Genomic DNA, 3,706 nt, shown 5'->3' with positions numbered 1-3,706 from the left:
CTCTCTCTCTCTCTCTCTCGTTACGTCTTTCGACGCGCACGTTGTTACATATACCTATATGTTAAAATACGAATAAAATAACCGTGATCATTTTATACATGGATTAAATCGAAATTAATACAAGGTGGATTTATTTTCTCTCTAAGCGATTTGAATCATCTCAAGCCAATACACTATTAATTCATGTACCAGACATGAAGAAATATTAATACTAATATCGTATAAAAAAAAAATTGGATATATAATGCTTTTTGTACTTATAAAATTTGATTTTTAAATTTCAACGGACAATTTTGATTAACGCTTTCTCCTTTCATTAATTGAATGTCTTCAGTTGTAAAAGACACAAATACGTGCAAAATAGTGCACGGAAATGCTCTAGAAGACTAAAATAAAGCGATGGACATTCGCGAAATGGTCAAGCACGCAGAGTTCTTTGATATATGTGACGTAAATAAACAATTTAATCTTAATTCTAGTTGAAGAAAAAGCTATATGTCTGCGATTTATTGTCTCTCTCGAGAATACGATTAATTTGCGGATTTTATGTAAACTTCGAAAACAGCCGCGATTATCCCCAATAATTTCGTCTGCATTTCTCGCTTAAGTCAATGACGAGAAGACAGACCGGCGAAGCCCTCATTCCTCGTGGTAGCCGTAAATATCCGAGGCAAAATACGAAACGTTTGTTTAGATTTCTCGCGGCGCCTCCCTTGATCGCCCGTCGTTATCCGCTGCTTACTAGACTCCGAGAGGGTCAACGCAGCTCGTTTATTAGCATACTTGTGCTACACACGTGACGCTCAATAAGGCCCATCATTCACGGTTTATGCCGCGTTTAATTGCGGTGTAAAAAGGCTTAGTTTGACAAAATTGGTCGTAGGAGCGACCCAAATGAATTTTAACCTAACGGTTATTAATAACGCGGGATTATTTATCTACTCGGCGAGCGTAGATACTAGTCACTTCTGGCTTACAGATGCTAGAATTCGGATTACGAGAAATAATTATTACTTCAATAGTGGCAAACCAGGTTCCTACAAGGCAACTGTTTATTCATCGTATTATTAGACTTAACTTCACGTTCGTGACTTCTGATTTTCTCGTGTGAAGTGACGCTCGAAACGAGCCAACGCGGCCTATAGAATGAAGCGGTTCGAGCCGCTCGTCTCTCCGCCAGTTGAACCGACCAAATCTAATTGTCTGTGAAGAACACGACCGTTTCCGTTCAACTATAAAGTAAGTTGTAATAAAGCGAACGACGAGATCACGGCACGCCCCTCGCGCAAGCCAGCGAAAACTGTAATGTCTACCGTGCAGGCATCGTCGGGCGGTCGGTCGGTTCCGCATTATCCTTAATGCCCCCGCTAAGGAAAACGGGCTGGCGCTTTAACTTGCATTAACCTCGTTTTGCGCACGTGTGCATCGCCCATTATTGTATCCCGCGCCGAACTGTAGTCGTGGAGTGCCGAGAGTACGTACGTCGCGTCCTGTACAAATCGAGAGTGCATCGCGAGCTTAATTAAGCCAGCGGTGACTGGAAAAAGGGCACGTAAATAAGCAAGAATTTCCTGTTTTGAAAGGAAATGCATTCAAGATCCTTGCTTTTTGTTTTACAAAACTCGAAGCCAGTTACATGTAATTAATATACATATCTATATAAACAGAATTGTAAATACCCTTTCGGATATTCTGTAAGATAAGATTCAGATTTATTTCAAATTAATATCAATCCTTTTTGACAAAAAATTTGTATTTATAATATATTCTTTTTTCAATATATTTTAATTTTATTTTAATTTCTTTTTTATAACTATTAGAGTTGTTAAAAAAAAACATTTACTTGTTTGCGACCAGTGACGTATGTAATTTTTAATCGAGTTTCTCAAAATTTACGTTATTAATATTAATAATAATTATTTAAATTCGCTTCGAATGATTTATCACCAAGATCATCTGTATTTGCTTTTTCTTTGCAATTTCTTCTTAATTCAATTTGAACAGGAACATCAAACTTAAATAAATTAGAACAATAAATTAGAACATCGGCAGGAGATAATCAACGAAATAAAATAAATAGTCATCCTTAATGTATTCTAACACTCAGCGTGCAAGATCAGGATAAGCAAAGCGGTTTAATGAGCCAATAAATCTTTTTAAATCGGATAAAACCAACGAGATAGGAAAGTTTAAATAAATACAGAAGCTTTATGAACTCGTCGATAGCTTCTACTTCACACTTTCAAGAAAATTTCAACATTTATAATAAAACTCGTCATTTTTATGAAATTATTAATTCCTACAATTTCTGTTTCAGCACAAAGAAACGCAGGAGTGCCACTTCGTCGAGATTATGGAGCCGCACAATTACAACACGTACAGCTCGGTACGCTGGTCCACGGCGAATAAGACGCTGTACCTCGGTCTGGACCGTTACGGCCGGCCGAGGAAAGTACAAGCCAAAGGTCCCAACCTGGGCAAGCTGTCAGCCTACGCCCGGGTGCTGACGCGGGTCGTCGCGCTTGATCGGGTGAAGAAACTGCAGAGGTGGCTAGAGGAACAGCTCATAATGGGCGCCCAGCACAAAATACGCCACAGACACGGCTCGTCGTCGCACAAAAACAGTACTCGTCATCGCCAGGACATCTGTCCGTCTGCGCCGCCCGAGGAGAAGGACGGCAGGGACAGGTTCAGATGTCGCAAGCGAAAGAAGAGGAACCGGAAGCGATGGTGCAGATCGGGCAAGCAACCCGGTCCCCAGTGCCAAGTCCCTAAGAAATCGGCCGCGGAATCCGACCCCGTCGAGGCGTCATCGGAGATCGGCGCGAGCAGCACCACGCCAGAATCCAAGAGATCCTGCGAGGGGGCGGCCAGCGAGGAGGCCTGCAGGCGACAGGCCCACTCGGTGTCGGCGAGCAAGCGGAAGTCGCGGATACCCATCGGCAACTCCACGTACGGTAAGAGCAAACCATCAACGTCAAATGCGAAAAAGCCAAACGTCAGCGTCGCCGATAGTCAAAGTAAAAAGCCTGATTTAACGGACGGGAAGAAGAGGAAGAGAAAGAGGACGGGTCAGCAGCGGACGAGCCAGGGGAGCACGGTGGCATCGCCGCCGTCCCGGAAGCAGTACGGGCCTGGCACGACCTCCTCGTCCCGGGTCTCTTCGTCGCTAACGGCGCTCGCCAGCGAGGAGCAGCGGGCCTCGACAGCCGCATTGTCCTCTTCGCCGTCTCCTCCTGGTGCGTCAACCGCTCTCTTCTCCACCAGAAGGCCGAGCTCGTTGCCGTCTGACCGTAAAAAGCCACCGCCGTCCTCGAGGAATCACGTGACGGGACCGGTGGGCTCGCGTAGTAGGGTAGGAAAATTTCTCCCGGGTGTCGCGAATTCGCCGGACCGACCGGGGACGATCTCGACGACGTCGAGGAGCGAAGTAGCGTCTCTACCGTCAACCACCAAAGTTCCTGAAGATACATACGCCTATACTGTAACCCCTCTTCTGCCTCACTTCTCGCCAGTTCTCCCTTCCTCGTCCTTGCCCCGGCAGGAATCCGACGAGGACTCGTCGAGTTCGCTATCGTACTCCTCGCCCGTCGACGAGGAGTCGTCCTCGACCGTCACGAGCGAGCTCGCCACGGTAGAGTCCAGCACGTTGGCAGCCTCCGACGAAGATATCGCGGAAATTACGACATTTAGGTTAAATGAATAG

General features: G+C 45.3%; 1 protein-coding gene across 1 annotated transcript in view; it reads left to right on the top strand.

The window, feature by feature from the left end:
* The window catches only part of LOC105453283, a 101,305-nt gene extending 97,599 nt beyond the window's left edge, over positions 1-3,706 (top strand). The window contains exon 4 of the mRNA XM_011695089.1: positions 2,325-3,706. Coding sequence (XP_011693391.1) covers positions 2,325-3,706 — 1,382 coding nt within the window. The remainder of the gene's footprint in view (positions 1-2,324) is intronic.

This window comes from Wasmannia auropunctata, unplaced genomic scaffold, assembly GCF_000956235.1.
Source record: "Wasmannia auropunctata unplaced genomic scaffold, wasmannia.A_1.0 LD336000.1, whole genome shotgun sequence".
In the NCBI taxonomy this organism is placed as follows: Eukaryota; Metazoa; Arthropoda; class Insecta; order Hymenoptera; family Formicidae; genus Wasmannia; species Wasmannia auropunctata.
This window is presented reverse-complemented; position numbering and strand designations above follow the sequence as displayed.